General features: G+C 38.5%; 1 protein-coding gene across 3 annotated transcripts; it reads left to right on the top strand.

The window, feature by feature from the left end:
- The first annotated feature begins 2625 nt into the window (after positions 1 to 2625).
- On the top strand, positions 2626 to 16712 carry LOC102717311 (tRNA-specific adenosine deaminase TAD3). Of its 3 annotated transcripts, none has more exons than XM_015843377.2 (10): positions 2626 to 3087; positions 4764 to 4848; positions 4921 to 4972; positions 5616 to 5686; positions 6993 to 7114; positions 11629 to 11711; positions 12899 to 12980; positions 15465 to 15908; positions 16003 to 16109; positions 16180 to 16712. In XM_015843377.2, exons 2-10 carry the CDS (start codon positions 4788 to 4790, stop codon positions 16391 to 16393), a joined length of 1236 nt encoding a protein of 411 aa, XP_015698863.1. In that variant the 5' UTR covers positions 2626 to 3087; positions 4764 to 4787; the 3' UTR covers positions 16394 to 16712. The 3 variants fall into 3 exon arrangements, with proteins under 3 accessions (XP_015698863.1, XP_006664799.1, XP_015698865.1); XM_006664736.3 differs by having other exon boundaries at positions 15465 to 15920; XM_015843379.2 differs by lacking the exons at positions 6993 to 7114; positions 12899 to 12980 and having other exon boundaries at positions 15465 to 15920.
- The last annotated feature ends 3060 nt before the right edge of the window (positions 16713 to 19772 follow it).

Genomic DNA, 19772 nt, shown 5'->3' with positions numbered 1-19772 from the left:
ATTTGCCTAATTTCACTAAGTTGCACACTGATTAGGATTACGGATGGGCTCGCATGATAATGTCATATACATATGCACATGCTAAATCAAACATAGAGTAAGTAATTTTATATATAAATTAATGATTTATAAGACATAAGTGGGAGTATAAAATAGATAGAAAACAATGAAAAATAAAATAAATACAAAGCATAAATAAAGGATATTTGCACATATGACATTCTTCACGGTTTTTTATGTGCACGTGACATCCTAATCAACTTTAACTCAACATTGTTTGCCACAATATATTGTTTTGGACTTGGTTCGCATGCACTAAGCAAGTGCATGCATCATAATAAGCATTTTACGAGTTTATGTACTAAATTGCACTCACTTAATAAGTCTGTGTACCATCAACTCAATTTACTCTTGATCTTTTATCTTTTATCCTAATAGTCTTAGACACTTGTTGAGATCTTGAATACGTATCTGCACAGCACATTTTGAATAATTTCGTCTTATTTGTGAAAAAATCTAGAACTTAACAATGAAATATAAATTTTTTATATAAATTTTAACTAAAATAGAGTATATTTTTAAATGTATCTTTTTGTCAGGCGTGAGGCTATAGCTCAGCTGCCCCACGCCTGGTATCGCCCTATCCAGAACAATGATTTTTGTAAAATGCAGGCTGTGTTCGAGCTTTACAGGCGGCGCAATATATTTAAGCTATCCGCCCGTGAAATCACTATACCATGACGTTCCACGGTAATTAGTGGCCGAAAATAAAATTTTATTAAAGACATATAATTTGTCAGGGATATGATATGTGCTGGCAATAATTTTTGACGCTAGTAGTATACTCATGCTAATGTTATAGATCAATTTAATAATGCAAATAAGATATAATAATTCTTTTAAATGTAATCATATATAAGCCAAGCATTTAAAGTTATTTGTTTATCGAGCATTTGATAATCTGATTCTTGACAAAATAGTAACAAACCCTAAACCCCAAACCTTTAATACTGACTATGTAACTTTGCATAATTAATTATAGGTAGGACCACGTCGTAATAAATTACAACTTTTCAAGTTTAGATGGTCATCGCAGAACTTGCCGAATTTATATGTTAATTTTAAAAACTAAAACAAGTAATTAGAAACAAAACAATTTCATCGTAATACAAAGTTACACTAAAGCAACAAAACAATTATGTAACTCTTAAATAACACGTAATTTAAAGTCTAAATTTATTATGGGTTTAAAAATAAATTTCATCGTGTATTCTTATATTACACAAAAAATATTTAAATCAAATATTAAGTAAACAAATAATACCTAGCAAATATTTATCGTATGGATTCTTTGTAGTTTAAAAAATATGACAGTTTTTAACAAATTAAGATTACTAATGATATTTTTCATTAGGTGCATTTCAAGTTTGTTATTATTAGAAGATGCACATATCTTTCGATTATTTTAAAAATCCTATAGTGATGCATTATTTGACAAATTAATAAATTTAATTACTGATTTCACAAAAAACATGGTGCTAATGTAATATTCTTAGAACACCATATACTCATTCCTATTTATCAGAGATTTATCTAATATTATTATTAGTGATTTGACTGATTGGACATCAAACAACAACAGTGGTATAGAGCCTCAAAAGATCTTATGATTAGCACAACTATAACATAGCGTTAAACACGAACTTTATCATCTTAGTATCATTGGCGTTGTTCTAATGGTATGATTAATAAATTATGATTGAATTTAGATACTAAAGATATACCTTGCATATTTATAGAAACTTTATGATTAAAAAATTATGTATTTATCTTTATTTAAATTCTAATATATATAAAGTGTTTGTCTCATTTTTAATTAGAAAGAGGCATGAAAACTTTATAATTGGTAAGATAATTTCTAATTTAAAAAGTCTGCATAAGGAGAGGTGAAGTCTGTCATAACCGTCCGATTTTACTAGAATGATTTTAGCCGTTAAATTTTAAGAATGTCGTAGAACGAGGAAAACATGCGTTCGCGCTATAGGAAAGGTAAGATCTTGTGCTGGGAATTGGGAAACAACATTACAACAATGGCAAAAAAAACTACCGGCCAAAGTATTAGACCCTGTTTAGATGGCAAAATTTTTTGAGAGAGGTCACATCGATGCGTACGATCACACATTTGAAGCATTAAATGTAGTTTAATTAGAAAACAAATTTTAGATTTTGACTGAAAACCGCGAGATGAATCTTTTGAGTCTAATTAATTCGTCATTAGCACATGTTGATTACTGTAGCACTTATGACTAATCATGTACTAATTAGGCTTAAAAGATTCGTCTCATAATTTTCTCCATAAATGCGTAATTAGTTTTAATGTTTATGTATATTTAATACTTTATTTAGGTATTTAAAAATTTGATGTAATGTTTCTGGGAAAAAAATATTTTGAAAACAAAGTCATTTCTTCTGCCACGAATACACGTTCATCAGCCGGGATTTTGTGGTCCGTGCAAAACTGTGGCGGCAAATGAAAATTTTGGTGGGCCAAAACTCTGGTGTCGTCGGCCAAAATCACTAGTTCTCCTGGACCTCCTCTCTCTCTCTCTCTCTTTCGTTCTCTCTCTTTTCGTGGCGACGGCGGTGGCTCTCTCGCCGGCGTCGAGGCCACCGTCTGCGGCTGCCGGCGGCGTCGAGCATCCTGTTCCGCTCTCTTCCTCCTACCGCGCCTTCCGCCTCCCTGCCCTTTCTCTCAATCACACAAGGCAGCAGCCGTCCTCGCCCCCGCCGGCCTCTGCTCCGCCGTCCTCGCCTCCCGTCCCTGTGGTATCGCCGACGCCGAGCGAGCGCAGGGTCGCCGGCCTCGCATCCGTGAGTCTCCTCCTCCACCGCCGGTCCCCCCTCCCTCAGCAGCCTGTGCGCCCCCTGACCTAAACCCTAGTCCAAGGCCGCAGCTGCCACAGGCCCCTGACCTAAACCCTAGTCCAAGGCCGCAGCTGCCAGGTGGCAGCGGCGGTGGACCGGCGAGCCGACGGTAGGATGGCTGCCCTGGAGTAACCGGCTGCGCACAGGATCGGCATTCAGCAGGTTAGCTTCAAATTTGTACTGAGCTATTGATTTTCTCTTTTTTTTCCATATTTGCTGATTTGGTTTGTTTGCAACCAGTTTGTTCGTATGTTGCTAGAAGCACTATGTAATATCCTGTGATTTCATTACTTCATTGGGAATTGAATGTCTGTGATGAATTTGCACTATGGGAATTGATTTTATTATCTGCAAATGGTTTCTCTCTGTGTAATGGCTATGATGAATTTGCTGCCCTTTGGTGGTGTTGGTGGACTGAGTTTTTTATTTAGTTATTTGCCAAACTATGGAGGCTTGCTATGCTTTGCAACCTGAATACCACTTTTCTGGTCGTTGAGGTGGTGGTGGACTGATGTTTTTATTTCTTCTGTCATGAACAGTTTCATTTTGATGGTTCATGCTTCTGTCCTGAAAGAGTTTCATTTTTATCTCTTTCATTTGATGGTTCATGCTAGGAGAAATACAGAGAAAGAGAGATTATATTGCACTGTGCTTTGTTTGTTTGTTGAGGGGGTGTTTAGTTGGTGAAATGAAAATTTTTGTCTCACATCAGATGTTTGACCGGATGTTGGAAGGAGTTTTCGGACAAGAATGAAAAAAAAGAATTTCACGGCTGACATGGAAACCACGAGACGAATCTTTTGAGCCTAATTAATCTGTCATTAGCGTATGTAGGTTACTGTAGCACTTATGGCTAATCGTGTACTAATTAGGCTCAAAAGATTCGTCTCATGATTTCTCATATGACTGTGCAATTAGTTTTTCGTTTTATTTATATTTAATACTCTATTTAGGTGTCTAAAGATTTGGTGTGATGCTTTTGGGCGAAAATTTTTGGGAACTAAACAGGGCCTGAGTTGTTGTCTTGCCTCTGGCGGCGACGGCTGCGCACGCTCTGGAAGCCACTGGGAATGGCTGCGATCAGCGATGGGCGTGCAAGCCAGGCGCGTGCGACCAAACGCCAGGCGTGTGCGTGCGAGCAGAAACAGAAAAGAGAGAGAACGAGAGAGAGAGAGGCAGGGGCAGTTTAGGAAAAAATGTAAATTAGACAAAAGAATTTTGCAGGGCCCTTAAACAAGTAAGATGACAAAGTAGCAAAGTGTACAACCATGTGAATGGGTGTTCGAGCGAAGCCCATTTCATTAATGGTATTCCAACGAATCCTCTCTTTTGGAGCGGTAGATATGCAATTTTCTCTCGTGCGTGCTGCCACCAGCAAAGCAGGTCCTGGAGCCCACTCTATCCTTCCCTACACTGCCCGCCCTAGCACTCGCTGCCAGCCAACAAGTTCATTGTGCTTGCAGAAAGTTGTGCAAATGAAGTGGTAAAACCAAGTTCGGTAAATAATGATGTCCAAACTGAAATACTCTCATATGTTTCGATACATTTCTAGCTGTGTGGTCATCCATTCATACAGTCAGACGTGTTTGTTCTTGAGTCATCTAATCTAGTTAGTTTGTTTTTACTGTTTATTCGTCTATTTATCCATTTTCCTGTTAGTAGTGTCCATGTGTAGCCTCATTTGATTGTCATATAGTAGTTTGGACTGTAGTTTACCATGTGAATCCAGTGAACTTTGATGCAGTATTGAAACAAAATGAGTGCATCCTTATTTTCAACTTTTTTGGGCATATATATCTCAGAAACCTCTGCCTGACCTCTCTTTTTCTTGACTTCAGTTTATACCTTGAGAATTGGTCACCATGGCATGGGAGCTGACTGAGGTCCCAGGCAACCCAACTCCCTCCCTCCGTGACTCTACAGGTTTCTCCTTTAGTCAATCTAATTATTTTGTTCCTGTGTTAGTTTCATGGTCTTATTTCTTTTATTTGCCAGTTGATGTAGTTGCTGCCAAGATTGAGCCGAAATTAGCCAATGGTCTCATTCGGTAAAGGACTGTAACTTCTGTTTAATCTATTTTATAATGCTCTTTACTGCGGTCTCATTAACAATTACAATTTCGGAATTTAGAACTGAGTTTACCAAGAACTTGAGAGCGTTATTTATTCTGTTTTTTACAATTTCGTCAAAATAAATCAGATGGTTCTCTTTGTTTTAGGCAATTCTTTACTATGAATTTAACTGATGTTTCGGTAATTTTATTGCTTTTGAATAGGAAGATGGGTTCAATATAAAATGGAATACACATATTCAGAATTGAAACCTCAACTTATAATTTAACAGAATTAATGAAGCAATTTGAAAATTAAAAAATGTTAACAAATGGATCGCAAAATTATTTCGTGCAAAGTGGAATAATGGATAAACCCTTAAAACTATTGCTCGACATATTATTTATATTAGATTCGTCTGAAGTCAGTATGAAAGTGGAATCTTCATTGTTCTTTTTTATCATTTCTTCAAATAGGAAGATTGTATTACAGTTGCTCATTTCTGGTGTTTAAATGCCATATATGTGTATTTATTTGACATGTTCGTCTCGTCATTTTGATGTGTTGTTTCTTTATTCACTCTAGTTAATTAGTGTGTAATATTCAGAGAATTTTTTTTGTCAATGTGTCTGGTTTCAGGCAATTGAGTCAGGCATGCCCATTGGAAAATCTTCGGCATGTAAAGCGGGTTCGTCGGTGCCTTGAATATGGTGATAAACATTCTTTTATCTTGTTCTTAGAGTCGATGATATGCGCATCTAAATTTAAAGTTGGTGCAGTTCACCTTTCATCTGCAGAATATAATGCTGGCCTACATCCACCTCCCAAAAGAATGATGGTTTTTTATGTATATTCCAACTTTCTGCCATTATAGCAACAGCAATGCTGATATTCTTGATGAGATGGATATAATTACATTGAATTGTCACTAAAAAAAGTTTGTTATCTGTGATGCAAATGGTAGATAGGATCATAGGAGAGAGTTCATTAGGCTTCTTGTCAACAGGTTGCAGTGGGAAAGTGTGGTTTTGGAAGCAAAGATGATCCTTTTAGTTTTAATATATGCAGATTTAACATTACTAGGATTTATCATGGCCAATCCAATGATGAAGTATGTGCAGGGTGATAATGTTTGGATTTACTGTTGTAAAAACTTATGCCTCGTGCGCAAGGCAGCTTGCGATTTACGAAGCCAACTCAACATGCAGAAGCCTTTTTTGGACTTAATTTGGTTGTCTTCTGTGCACGCATTGCTTAGTTGACAACATGCCATAGCTTTCTGGTAACAGATGTCTCACAGTAGTGGTATATCGCCATACCGTAAGGATATGAAATAGGAAAGAACATCAATTTTTGAAATACAGCATAACCTTGTAATTTGTAAATGATTATATGCTACCTTGGTGGAATTATCACGAGGCTCTCTTTTGCAAGTTAAATATATTATTTGATTTCTCATAGAGCAATACTCTTCTATCTATGCTAATATTTTCACATGAGATGCCGAACCTTCTTTTCAAGAAACTTAGCTTTCAGCTAGTAAAGCAGCAGAACTAGGAAATGTCACTATTATTGGAACTAAAATCTACTAGCAGTTTATATGTCACTACTATTGGAACTAAAATCTAGCAGTTTGTTATGTTTTTTTGTCCAGTGTTAGTCGGTTGACTAGGTATGCTAGGGTTAGGACCTCTCTGTTATCCCCATCCATCATTCTCTCTCCTCTCCCGCGCGCCCTCTCATAGTAAGTTTATCAGTGATGGAAGTTGGATCTGCAATACCTTGAAAATAAGCTATGCTAATCAGTACTCACTAGTCTGAAAATATTGCTAGTACTTGTGTGCAAAATTTTATTGTTTGACATATCGGAGCCAACTAGTAACTGGTGGGTCACTAGAATATGGAAACAAAACTGACCAGCTTACAAATCTTTTAAGCTCGGGGCCTCGGAGTGTAGCCACCAAGTGGGAATACTTTTAAGTGTACTTATCTAATTTGATTTTTTTCCTTTGACAGAAAAATCTGGCTTATCTATTATCTTATGCCTTGCAACTGAGCCTGAAAATTGTAGCGAATTGTTTCCTCAAGATGTAAAAAAGATTGTGGATTCCTATCAATTGAGTCCTTTCATTGCAAAAGTAAGTATTGTTGTCAGCCTTGGGAAACTTGAGTTATTTTGTAGGCTTGCGACAATGCTAAACTGTTAGCTAAGAATTTACGATATGGTACTTGCAGCTAAAGATTAATATTTTTTTATATGAACAATTACTTATGTTTGGGTTAAAATAAGCTCACTTAATACTGCAATACATTTTTCAAGATAAAATTAGTAGTCTAGTTTGCCACTATGGAAAATATCCACCAAGGAGATCAGTTCATTGTAAATACTCTTACCTTTCTTTTGCGCTCCTATAGTTGATCTGAAAGTGATCCTGGATCCATTAACATCTAGAGGAGCATATGGATCAAAGTAGTTATAATAGATAAAGATTAGCATTTTATCTCAAGATAATTCCTCTAGTCACAAATGATGTTTTAAACATCAAAACGGTCTCCCAAATGAACCTACAATTATTAGAGTATATCTCTTTTCGTAGATATTGTATAGCCTCTATGACCGTACTTATCCCTCATTAAGGAAAGAATGCACAATTTACAATGTTAGGCAAAGACGTTCCTAATCACTAAAAAGAAATTAGAGAGGGAAGCTGTTTAGGAACAACGACTAGATCAGAAAAGGAAACAATAGGACCCTTAGCCTATTCCTTCCGGTACTCTAAAGAAGTTCGCAGCGGTCCAAACCGAGACTTCCTCCTTGATCTCCCCAAACAGGTTTGCAACTGTTCTGCAGGTCTGGTTGAACACTTTGGCATTCCAGTCCTTCCACACCATCTAGCAAACCAGCAAAAGCGCTGTGTCAAAATTTCCATATTACTGGTTTTATATATCAATTTCCCCCCTAGTCCTATGGGTGTGACTTAATTTCAATCTCTCTACATGGTATCAGATAAATCTGGGCCTCTCCTCTCTCTCTACACGCGTCCTGCATCTCCCTTAATGTTGGCTGCCTCATGTTGCTCATCTTGTCCTTCTACTACGCGTTCTAATGTCGGATGACTCACGTTGCTCATCTTGTCCTTCTACTGCGCGTTCTGCATTTGCCCTGTCGCCGCCTGCCTTGTGCTACTCTTCTTCTTCTACCGCACCTGTGCCTTCTTGTTGTACCTATGTTGTCTTTCGCCAGCTACCGTGCCATGCCTACACTTCTTCGACACGCACTTTGCCGGCTCTCGGCGCTCGCCTTCCCATCCTGTTGCGTCGCTCCACTTGCTGCCGCACTGCCTTCTTGTCGTGTTGTCGCACCACACAAAGGTTGACCGGCTCCACAACCTCATCCGCCATGGCTGGCGCCACCACCTCCGTCGCCATCTCTTCCATCGCTCCGGTCTACATTACCCCTATGCACCTGTCTCCATCAAGTCCCATGCCCCCTTCACCTTGGGGCTCAAGAACCCTAACTTCAACAAGTGGATTGTCTTTTTCACCTGCATGTGCGGCAAGTTTGGTCTCCTTGACCACATCTACTGTTCCTCGCATCCTTGTTGCGAATTCAATTTCTACGTTCTCAGTTAGCTGTTCGGCTCTGTCGATGACACCATCCTCGATATTGCTCTTGAACCTGATTAGACAACCCGGATCTCTGGCTTGCCATTGACTCAGTTTTCCAAGTGAATAAGGAGCCTCACGCCATCTATCTCAACCACGAGTTTCACTCCACCCCATGTAACAGGGTGATCTTCTCATCGCTGATTACTGCCAGATGGTCAAGGTCGCCATTGATGCTCTTTATGATGTTGGTTACCCCATCTGTGAATCCCAGTTGGTTCTCAACCTTCTACGCGGTCTCAACCCATGTTTCTTTGCCACCGCTGACAACATCGTTGCCACACTATGCTGCCCTCCTTCACTCGGCACACAACACCTTGGTGTTGAAGGAACTCCGCCTCACCAACAAAGCCAAGGTGCGTCTGTCGGGCCGTACTACAACCCCATGATTGGCTCGCCTTCTCCCTCGACTACTTGGTCAAATTGGGATCAAGCTAGTCTGATCTCCGCTCTAAACTAGATGTCGGTGCACAACCCCAATCCATGGGTCCTCGATACAGGCGCCACCTCTCACATCTCCATTGACGATATCCTTGTGATCGCCTCCCTAACCGTCATACTTTTATTCCTATCGGTAATTGTCATAAAATCCCAGTAGTATGTTGTGGCACCTCCTTTCTTCCCATTGGTACCACCAAATTTTCCCTATGCATGTCCTTGTCGCCCCTTCTTTAGTACACAACTTATTATCGGTCCGTCAGTTTACCAGTGATAATCACTGTACTATTGAGTTTGATGAGTTTGGTTTTTTGTTAAGGACTTCCGGACGTGGCACGTGATCCTCTGCTGCAATTGTCGCAGCGACCTCTACGCCCTACCCACTATCATGCCATCACCCGCCACCCATTGCTTCCTCGCCACATCATCGTCCTTATGGCATCACCGCCTCGGTCATCGAAGTCTTGCTGCTCTTCAGACTCTACATAGGTTGTCCTCTATTTCCTGCACTAAGGTAGATCATAAGTTATTTCACGCATGTCAGTTAGGCAAGCACATGTGCTACCTTTTTCTCGTTCTTTGTCCAACACTTCGTTGCCTTTTGAGCTTGTTCATTGCGACTTTTTGACCTCTCTGGCCTTGAGTACTTCAGGCTTTAAATATTATTTAGTGGTGCTTGATGATTTTGCTCACTTATGTTGCACTTTTCCTCTTTGCCATAAATATGACGTCCACTAGCATTTTGTTGAGCTTGTTGCCTATGTTTCCGCCCATATCGGTTCCCCCCCCCCCTTGTTGCTTCTAGGCGGAATAGTGCTGAATTCGTCAATCATGCAACAACCTCCTTCCGTGCTAGTCGAGTAATTCAAATTCGCCTATCGTGCCCATACACTTCCCCTCAAAACGGTAAAGCTGAACAGATCATCCACACAATCAACAACTCCATTTGCACCCTCCTCCTATGAGCCTCTCTTCCTTCGTCCTTTTGGGCTGAGGTTCTCACCGCAGCTACCTACCTACTCAATCAGTGACCCTCTTCTGTACAAAACTTTGTCCTGTTTCAGCTCTTGCACAACAAGCTTCTCGACTACTCCCACCTTCAGGTGTTTGGCTATCTCTGCTACCCTAACTTCAGAGCCATGACTTCCCACAAATTTACTCCTCGCTCCAGACCATGCTTGTTCCTCGGCTATCCTCCCTCTGATAAGGCCATAAGGACTATCGTTGTTCAGACATCTACTCGCCGCATTGTTATTTCACGACATGTTTTTGATGAGGACTTCTTCGGCTACTCTGCAACTCATCACCAAGCTACTTCACTCCGAGTTTGCTATGAGGATTTGCGTGATCTTTATTTCTTCGTCGGCATCTCGGTCAGTCGCTGATCCGATGGTCTCTTCCTATCTCAATGACAATATGTTGTTTATATTATCTAGCGTGCTGGCATGTCTGAACGCCATACTACAACGACTCCAATGGATGCTCGAACCAAGTTGTCTTCCGTGTAAGGTGAGTCTAGCATGTGCCCTATAGTATCTCACTTTGATTTGCCCTGAGTTGGCCTATGTTGTTCAACAAGTGTGTCTCTTCATGAATGAGCCCCGTGAGCCTCATCTCACTTTGATCAAGCATATCTTACGCTATGTGTAGGGCACACTCTCAGCTGGTCTTCGTATTGGTACGACTCTAGTGGACTAGTTAACAGCATATTATGATGCTGATTGGGCGGGATTTCTTGTGTCACGTCCTTCTACCTCCAGATACCGCGTCTTTCTAGGTAAAATCCTAGTTTCATGGTCTTCTAAGCGCCAGACTACCATCTCTCATTCTAGTGCATAGGTCGAGTATCGAGTTGTTGTTCATGTTGTTCCAAAGTGTTGTTGGCTATGTCAGTTACTTCAACAGCTTCAAATCTCTATTGCTTCAGTCACTGTTGTTTATTGTGACAATGTTATATATGACGTCGAATCCGATTCACCATCACCGCACGAAGCATATCGAGATTGATATTCACTTTGTTCGCGAAAAGGTTACTCTTGGACAAATTCGTGTACTTCATGTCCCATCTTCTCACTAATTTGTGAGTATTATGACCAGAGGCCTACCTGTTCAGTTATTCACTGAGTTTTGGTCCAGTCTTTGCATTCGTTCTCCTCCCTCTGAGCCTGTGGGCGGGTATTAGAGTATATCACTTTTTGTAGATATTGTATATGACTGTATTTATCCTCTCTTTGAGGACTCTGTTGGACTTTCCATGTTATTGGCTTAATTTCAAACTCTCTACAGTATTATATTAAAAAGTATGTTTTAAAATGATCTGCAAATTGTCTTTTTCCTTGTGCAATCTGAACATTTATAGAGGCTGTTAATAGCTAAAGTTTATCCGCACAGGTGCACACATTATTCTTGAAGCATCAAAAATAAAATTTGATTGCAAGTTACAATTGATTAGTAAGAAGTTTTAGCTAGCTATCTCGGTGCTGTATGAATCCGTCTTTATATTAGGCTTGTCATATGTTTATTTATTATTGCTAGAAATCTTTCACAGGTGGCCAGGTTTCCTGCTACTTCGAAAGAGGAGTGGGAGGAACAGTGCAAACTTTGGCCAACATCCTATCATCCCCACCACGAGTATGTCTTCATACAATTCACATTATGTATTTATTCTGATCAATATTTAGGTCATCTTGCTTATAAAACTTAGTATTGAGTATGTTCTTGGTCACCTCATCTTGTAGCGAGTGTATGGTAATCAGACTCTTAATTAGCCATGTATCTGGTTTGTCTATTTTAAATTTTATTTTTATATGTATTAGTCATATAACATCGAAGAAATATGTAGTGCCTTGCTCTTGTTCAATCACTTTATCAAATTTGCTAGGACTATGCCTTGTCACTGAATCCTCACCACAGAACTAAGACCTTTTGTAGCATCTTCTCACTAAATGGTTACTCTCTCCGGTCTTAGAAACATGTTGTTTTGGACATTTACAGTCTTGAACAACTTTATGATAAATTCATACCACAATATATTTGCGTGACTTGAAAAAATTGTAATATTATGAAATTATTTTTTGAAATAATTCTACACATTGCATTCTCATGGATCCAACCTGCATGCCATATACCAAGTAGGCTGAGTAATTTGCCTGTTAAATGAGTTAACTATTCGGTTTATTGACCTCTTTGAGAGAGGCTTTTGCCAAGCCAGGGAAGAGATGCTGACATGCTTTAACCTGTTTAGGATATGCTATTTGTGAAAATAAAATTTTGTGGATGATTTGGCACTTGTAATTAGATTTCTTTGTGACTTTGAGTTTAATCTGGTGAGGAAAGAATGAGAGTTTATGGAGCTCTTAGCAGGAACAATACCCTTCTCTTCATAATTACTGGTGCATTTGGTTTCGGGTCAATATTTGAAACTATTCAAGAGTCATCTTTGATATTTTCTCATTACAGTGGACTACCACATCAAGGGAGTTAACTGCATTTGGTACCAGAATATCTTCTTTGTACCTATGACCATATAGCAATGTATAATGCACTTACGGAGTTAGGGTTGTAGGAGAAAAGTGCTGATGCCAAGTTTCAAGTATCTTTGTATTATTTGTGGATTGCAATCAAACTAGTGTCACCTGTACTATACAATATCATCTCTTCCTAGTATATTGATTTAACAATAATTTCTGCTTCAAAAGTTCAGCTGAGTTAAACTTACAATTACATTGTTGCACTCCACCAAAATTTAGTTGAAGCATGTTTTTGCATTGTCCATGATGTTGTTATAGCTGTGCTGATGGGCATTCTGTTAATTACAGCCTAAATTATGTATCTGCATTCAAAGAGAGTGAATTGCCATCAATATTTAATTGCATGAGGACTGCTATTCAATTATCTGAGGTGACTTTACTTTTGGTTCAGTTTTTCTTTCTTGCGATTTTATAAATGTAGTTTTCCTCCTGGTGTGGGCACTGGGCACTAGGCTTGCATGTTTAGTGGTTTACATCACGAATGATAAGGTAGGGTCAAAATGTTGTTCTGTACCTTTTCATTCACCATCTTCTTTTCCTGGTTCCTTGTTCTGTTTTCCTAATGCTAGGTTTTGTCTCTTTGACCATTTGTGGAAAGTCTGTTAACGTGGTAGATGATATTGATAGTTCATGCTTCCAGATATTGTTTCTTATTTCCTGTGCCTCTTACTGGAGGCAACTTTAACTGTAATTGCTGGTTTACTGATATACCCTGTTATGTTAGAAACATAGAATACAGTTGGATTGTTAGACAAGGGATGAATTCTGACTCTGAAGCCCAATTATTATTTTTCAGTTAAATTCTTGCAGTACACTGTAAATCCAGTAGTATATATAACATAAAAATCATTGGTTATCTTCCTATGAGGTTATGAGGAAATTTTTTTTGCTTTCTTTGCCCTCATCTTGTCTATAATATGTGTTAGTCAAAGTTCATTATCATACATACATATATATTCATGTAAGCAATTTGATACTGATTCTAGGTCCCTTATATTTCTAGCTGTTTTAGGTTTTGGTAGTTCAGTTTTGCCTTCAATGCTTCATTGTCAATTTCTCAGTGAATGTAACTTTCAGAAGTTAGGTTGTAACAGCCCGCCCTCCAGAACCACACAGCCCAACCCAACAATGGGCGAGCCCACTTACACATACCACCACACTTACACTTTTGTCCTTGCTTCATGTAAAAGGGTCAACTCTGGAGTGATATAGTTGAAGAAGTGAGGCATTATAAGTTGGTTTCACTCTTGCTAAATTAGTAAGGTGGTACTAAACATGCCCGCACAACTCTCATGAGCCACCCAGTCGATATCATAATTAGGTTAGGATGTCACACACACCCACTCTCAAAGGACTAGACTCACTGTTAGTCCAACTTACCCACATAGCCACACAGGCATATAAAGGCAAATGTCCAGGAACACGTCCCTTCTTAGCTCACGTCCATATGTCCAGTGCTAGCGAAATATGCTATGCCATGCGCCTCACACAGAGCCCACATGTGCCATGCGCCATATGCCCACACACTGACCTATATGCGCAACCGCGACAGCTAGCTCTAATACCATTTGTAACAGTCTACCTACACATATACTCACTTACACATACCACCCCACTTACACTTTCGTTCTCGCTTTGTGTAAAATCAATCTGGAAGTGATATAGTTGGAGAAGTGATGCCCTAAGTTGGTTCCACTCTTGCTAAACTAGTAAGGTGGTATTAAAAATGCACATAGAACTCTCATGGGTCACATATGCTATATCCTAATTAGGTCAGGATGTCACACGGGTGACTAGATAGACTAATATATTAGTATGTGATTTTAACTTAAGTACCTCATCAACTGATCAGTCTTTGTTTTGTTGCTCTTGCTATGTTATTTGGTAAATTGATTTTCATGATGACAATAGTTATATCTTGTCATGATTAATAAAACAACTTGTAGTGTGGTTTAGCAATTGTTTGGTGTTTAGTTATGCTAAAATCGTTCTCTGCTAAATCAAAGTCATCCTTCTCACCTGAAGGTTGTGCCAAGCCTGCATTGAGAAGAAAGCCACCGTGTATTCATCATGGGCTGAGATGTAGCTTTACACTGACCATTGGCACATTCCATATTGGCACAAGAGACACCCCCCCCCCTTCTGAACCTTCTCCAAGGGTTTGGAATCTCGAGTAATGTGTTGTGGTCATATGGATGTTATCATGCACTCTTGCTGTCTTTGTGAGGACAGAAGATATCATTTGTAGAATTATTGTGAATTCAGATGGATGAACAGTGTCTCTGCGCTTACTACATTAACACAATAAGGGTCCAGGATTTTGAAAGGCAACGTAACTCTACAGAGTACGGACTATTGGAATTTCTTTCAAATCTTGTGCATTTTTTAGATGACATTTCATCTACACAAGGAGGCCGTAGTTATCATTGTGAATCAAGCAAGAACATGTAGTCTCTCTAATCTAAATATCACCCATGATATAGGTTTCTTACCTAAATCTCTCCCGTTCAGACATCATGTTACAGGCTTCCTCATTATATAGTAGGGGTTAACCTAGGATAATTTAAGGAGCTAACAATAAGGCCATCTTTTGTAGTCTTGGGTTGAACGTGAAAGGTTACCGGTGATTGTAGGAAACAAACAGCTGTCATCCTATTTGTGTGAACTTAGTTTAATGAACAGTTGGATACATGTATTTATCCTTTTTTGGAGAATGTGAGATTCAAATGCTTGTCCTTGGCACCTAGTCCATGTGTGCTTCCTTTGGCATGAAGCTGCTGGACATGCTTATGATGCCCGTCATATTTACTTCAGTGTAAATCAAGTAATTCAATTGATTATCTGCTTGTACCAGGTGGGCAATGCTGCTGTTATTGTTGATCCATCAACCATGCAGATAATTGCAAAGGCTACGGACCAAACGCTCCAGCATGATAATTTAAACAGTAACAAATGTGCTGAATTGAATTCAGATAGCCCCTTCTCATCGCATGAAGCAGCTGAGAAGAAAGAACCGTTCCTGTCAAGCTCCCATGTTTCTAAATGCAACATCCTGAGTATGGAGGCGTCATGTTTAAACCCTTGGGCATGGATGAAACAAAGGTCATCTGAGCAGAAGTCATTGCCCTGTGAAGGCGGTTTTCCATGGCACCCTCTGAGACATGCAGCCATTGTTGCTATTGAAAATGCCGCGGAGAGGGATAAAGTGATGTTCCCTTCGATTAATTCAATGACCAATCCAAATTCAAATGGAAATGTGGAGTATTACCCTGTTAATGAATCAGCAAAGCGACTAAAGGTGGATAGAAAAGTGAGCCTTGTTTCTCTTATCTTTTTCCTTTGGAATGTTGCTTTCATCCCTCCTTTTGTCTAAAATCAAAGTTGATCTTCAGGATGATGAAGAATTTGTGCATGAAGAAAGCTGTGATGATTTATCAGAAACAAGGCCATACCTTTGTACAGGGTTTGACATTTACCTAGTTTGGGAACCATGCTCAATGTAAGTTGTTAGAGTATGCATCATGTTTTTGCTGTCTGTTCAGTTGCTCATATTTCTTGTCTTATTGAAGGTGTGCCATGGCACTTGTACATCAAAGGTTTAAGCGAATCTTCTATGCTTTCCCTAATCCAATTACTGGAGCACTGGGCAGTGTCTACAGATTGCACGGGGAGAAAAGTTTAAATCATCATTACTCTGTATTTAGGATAAAAGTGCCTGAGTCATATGCGAATGGTTTGGGCGATCACTCTGATGATGCAACTTCCATGGAAAAACCTAATTAGCATGCTCCCGTACGCATGAAGGGCGCCTATGTTCCAGTTTTAATTTTTCATGTACAGCTTGTCATCTTATCACTAAAATTCGCCATGCAACCTCTGAACTGCATGGTTTTCATTGGCTATTTTTTCGTGCTATGCAGAATTCACTGGTTTTGTTCGTGCTTTCTTTCACGATCGCGTCGTTGATCTTGTGACACCCAGAGGAAATGAATATTCGTTCATAATACCATTTAACGTATTGGAGTTGATTCTTGTGGCTTTACCTTGTGCTCATATCTTAATAGCATTTACATTTGATGTGTATTGTTAATATGTTACATCTTCCCCCTAGAATCAAAAAGACATTTTCTACTTTTTGTCAAATTATAAGTAATTGCCTTCTACTTTATGTACTTTCAATTTTAATATATTTGTTTTCTATTTTCATAAACTTTAATACAAAATTGTTTTAAACTCAAATGAGTCATTCATATTTTTTTTTAAGGTATGGTTATAGGCCAACACGTATCACCTTTAAGGGCACAACTTTATTGTTGTGTTCTTTCTTACTTAAAAAAGATAAAAGATTTTTTATTTTTTGATAACTATTTAGTTGTATTAATTAAGAAAAATTTAGAAAGGTGGAATGATGAAATTATATGTAGAAACTTTTTTAAAATCTTATCGTTTAATGATTCAGCAAACATACGCGTAAAGATGAGGAAGAATATGAGGAAGAGTCTGGCTATACCGTATACCACGTATACCGTTAGGATGGTATACGTAAACAGAACATGAAAAAAAGAGACCGTGTATGCGCGCCTCCGCCGCTTCGGACTGTCTGCCAAGCGATGCCTGCCTCCGAGCGTCCTCCCACCTTCGCACAATCGCACATGGTCACGCTGGGCGCCACCACGGCACGTTCTCGCAGCCGCGTGCCGCGCGCCTCCCATCTTCACACTCCAATGCACCTCGTGTCATTGGATCATTAGGTGTAGGTATGATACTAGATGATTTTATAACTCCATAATAAAATGAATATTCGTTCATAATACCATTTAACGTGTTGAAGTTGATTCGTGTTGTGACTTTACATTGTGCTCATATCTTAATAGCATTTACATTTTATATGTATTGTTAACATGTTATATCTTCCCCTTTTTACTTGATATAATATTACCAGACATCCCATACATAGCAATATAGAATCAAAATGACAAATATTTTCCAGTTTGTCAAATTTTAAGTAATTGCCTTTTACTTATACTTTTAATTTTAATGTATTTGATTTCTACTTTCATAAACTGCAATACAAAATTGTTTTAAACTTAATTTTGGGATAAACAAGAAGTAAAGATGATCTTATTACCATAACTCCTAAGGTCTATAAATTACTCAAACGAGCCATTCATATTTTTTTTTTGTAAGGTATGGTTATAGCTATAGGCCAACACGTATCTCTATCCTATAGTATACAAATTTGATTTACTCTCTGGACAAATCCAACGGCTAAAATCGTCTCTATCCTATAGTGCACAAACTTGATTTACTCATTGGACAAATCCAATGGCTGAAATCATCTCTATCCTGTAGTGCACAAACTTGATTTACTCGTTGGACAAATCCAACGGCTAAAATTATTTGCATCAAGTCGGACACTTTACGATCTATTTATCCTCCTATTTACTGGCTCCTGAAATCACGCGAGCTTTCCATCTACCCTCCCTACATCAAATTTAATGCATTAAATCTCGGTGAAATATATATCCAAAATTCAACGTATCATAAAACAACCAGAGGGAGTATTACAAATACCATTATGTCAGATCTCGGTCAAATTTTTGTCTAATCATTCGTCTTTTTAAAGCTTTTATGCAAACATAGAATATGACATGTCATTCTTAGATTCTAGTTACTAATAATGATTCAAATTCATAAATAAATAATTTTTATATGTATATATATCAACACAAATGGTCAACCTTAGATCCATAAATCAACGATATTAAATAAAAATAGACCAGATATTAATTAAATTATAAACATGTGTATATTCAGATTGACTCATAGGAAATTCCGGGGGCTATTTTTTGACACAGTAGTATACTCCGTCCGACTTTTTAGGCACCGTTAAATTTCAGACCTATGGTTGACCATTTATATTTTTTAAATTTTGTTTCAAATATACAATATCATGAGTCATCTATAACATAAATAAACAACTTGTTTTGGTCCAAATTAAATTATTTATTTAATATATGTTCATGTATCATCTAATCTATCCTACAGTGATAAAATATATTAGAAACTTTCCATAAAACATAAACCTGTATTAGAAACTTTGTATATGTGTTAACGCCAGATTTTGACAAATAACCATTGAGGATTAATGCACAATCGGAGACCAAATCGAATAGGAAAAGGACAATCGGAACAGAAGAATAAACTAAAGACAGTTCAGGTTCAGCCAATAGAGTCGGGATCGGACGAGAATTAGAGTTCTATTAGGCCTAGATGATTAGAGATAGATTCGGAACTAATCACAGTCCATGTAACTTAGGTTTATTCGTATCTTAGAGTTTGTTTAGGATTTTATCTCTAATTAGAGTCCGTGTGTAATAGGTTAGTTGTTAATACGGATCCATATCCGGTTAGGTTAGTTAATTTCTGGGATATAAATAGGGTGTCCTGCAACTTTGTAAAGACAACAATCAATCAGTCCGTAACTTTGTAAAGACAACAATCAGTTCAATCATACTACTTTTGGCCCATCGCCAACCTTTTTGACAGAGTGAGCTCTCGGCGCAAGGTTTGTCAGCTTCGCAAAGTAGTCCGTGCTTGTCAACCCGTCGATCGGCTAAAACAGGACTGTCTCGATTTAGTTCGATCTCCTGCCTAGCTGGTCGACGGCCTATCTGAGGCTTGTTATTGCTTTAATCTGTTCTTGGTTTGAAGTAGTGATAGGTTCTCGATCACGCCCTCGTGAGTTCTGTATTTGATTTGTCGATATGAATCAATTCGACTCGGTTCTGCCTCGCTTTAGTCCGATCAATCTAGTTGGCTAGGTTTGTACTGTCAGATTAGATCAAGTGCTCGTGAGGGCTTATCGCTGGAGTTCTAGCCAACACTACCTTAAGTAGTGCATCGACTTATTTACTAAGCTTATAGATCCTTATGTTTTCTATAGTTCTATCGAGCCCAATTGTATATTGTCTTGGTTTGGTCCGATCTATATAAGTTTGGTCTGATCTGCTTATAGAAGCTTGTCCGATCTACTAAGTATAGTAGGCGAGTTGATGGGTTACGTTGGTTTGGTATTTAATTACTTATACATCGCAATGTTTTGCTGATCTCATACATGGATATGTTTAGATCTGAATTGTCTTGGTTTGGTCCGATCTTC

The sequence above is a fragment of the Oryza brachyantha genome, chromosome 9 (genome assembly GCF_000231095.2).
Source record: "Oryza brachyantha chromosome 9, ObraRS2, whole genome shotgun sequence".
In the NCBI taxonomy this organism is placed as follows: domain Eukaryota; kingdom Viridiplantae; phylum Streptophyta; class Magnoliopsida; order Poales; family Poaceae; genus Oryza; species Oryza brachyantha.
Note: the sequence above shows the minus strand (reverse complement) of the source record. Positions and strands in the feature narration are given on the sequence as shown.